Source organism: Manacus vitellinus, unplaced genomic scaffold, assembly GCF_001715985.3.
Source record: "Manacus vitellinus isolate BGI_N305 unplaced genomic scaffold, ASM171598v3 scaffold_311_pilon, whole genome shotgun sequence".
NCBI classification, from domain to species: domain Eukaryota; kingdom Metazoa; phylum Chordata; class Aves; order Passeriformes; family Pipridae; genus Manacus; species Manacus vitellinus.
This window is the reverse complement of record NW_021940307.1, coordinates 1-1192: the sequence shown is the minus strand read 5'-3', so window position 1 is coordinate 1192 and position 1192 is coordinate 1. Positions and strand designations below refer to the sequence as shown.

General features: G+C 53.5%; 1 protein-coding gene across 1 annotated transcript in view; it reads right to left on the bottom strand.

The window, feature by feature from the left end:
• Positions 1 to 651, bottom strand: part of DRC1 (dynein regulatory complex subunit 1) — a gene marked incomplete at its 5' end in the record, with an annotated part of 12157 nt that extends 11506 nt beyond the window's left edge. The window contains one exon of the mRNA XM_029961086.1: positions 422 to 651. Within this exon, the coding sequence (XP_029816946.1) occupies positions 422 to 651 (230 nt within the window). The remainder of the gene's footprint in view (positions 1 to 421) is intronic.
• Between the last annotated feature and the right edge of the window lie 541 nt (positions 652 to 1192).

Here is a 1192-nt window from a genome sequence, read left to right as displayed (position 1 = left end):
CAAATCCAAAAATCCTTGGAATGTTCTCCTAAAAATCATCAAGAAACTTCCAGATGATCCCTGGAAAACAAATCCCCAAATCCTTGGAATGTTCTCCATAAAATCAGCAGGAAAATTCCAGGAAAACAAATCAAAAAATCCTTGGAATGTTCTCCTGGAAATAATCACGAAAATCCCTGGGAAACAAACCCAAAAATCCTTGGAATTTTCTCCCTGAAAATCCTCAGGAAAATCCCAACAAACCCCAGGAAAACAAATCCAAAGGATTCTGGGGTGGGAGGAGGATCGTGGCCAGTTTTCCTGGAATTGAGGATTCCCGGGAGATTCCAAACGGGAACGACAAGGCCGGGAACATCTCCCAGGGGGGCTCCCAGGGAGGGAAATGTCGGGAATATTCCGGCAACATTCCCGGAATTCCCACCTTCCAGCGCTTCCCGGGCCGCCCGGAGGGCCGTCCTCTTCTCCGGCTTCTCTCCCAAGGGTCCCACGTTTTCCAGGAACCAGTGGAGCGGCTCTTCCCAGGGAATTCCCAGCTGCTGGACGTGGATGAGCCGATCGGCTTCCAGAGCTTTCCGGATCAGCTCCTTGGCCTCTTCCTCGTTCACCAACCACACCCGCCGGAACTGAGCCAGGCCCGTCACGGAAAAGTGTCTGTGGGAAGGGGAGATGTGGAATTCCAGGCCCTGGGGAAGTGGGATCCGTGGAATTCCCATCCCTGGGGAAGCAGGATCCACCTCCTCAAGCCCCTCCGGAATTCCCTGCCCCTCCCTCAGCGAGAGGAGTCGCCCAGGCTGGAATTCCCAATCCCAATCCCAATCCCACCTCATCCTGCTCCTCGTCACCTCCTGCTGCCCTTTGAGCCGCTCCTGGAATTCTCAATCCCAATCCCCATCCCAGAATTCCCAATCCAAATCCCACCTCACCCTGCTGCCCCTTGAGCCGCTCCCGGAATTCCCAAAATTTCCAGTCCCAATCCTGATTCCGATCCCACCTCATCCTGCTCCTCATTTCTTCATGCTCCCAGAATTCCCAATCCCAGAATTCCCAATCCCACCTCATCCTGCTCCTCATTTCTTCATGCTCCCAGAATTCCCAATCCCAGAATTCCCAATCCCACCTCATCCTGCTCCTCATCTCCTCGTGCTCCTGGAATTCCCAATCCCAGAATTCCCAGAATTCCCAATCCCACCTC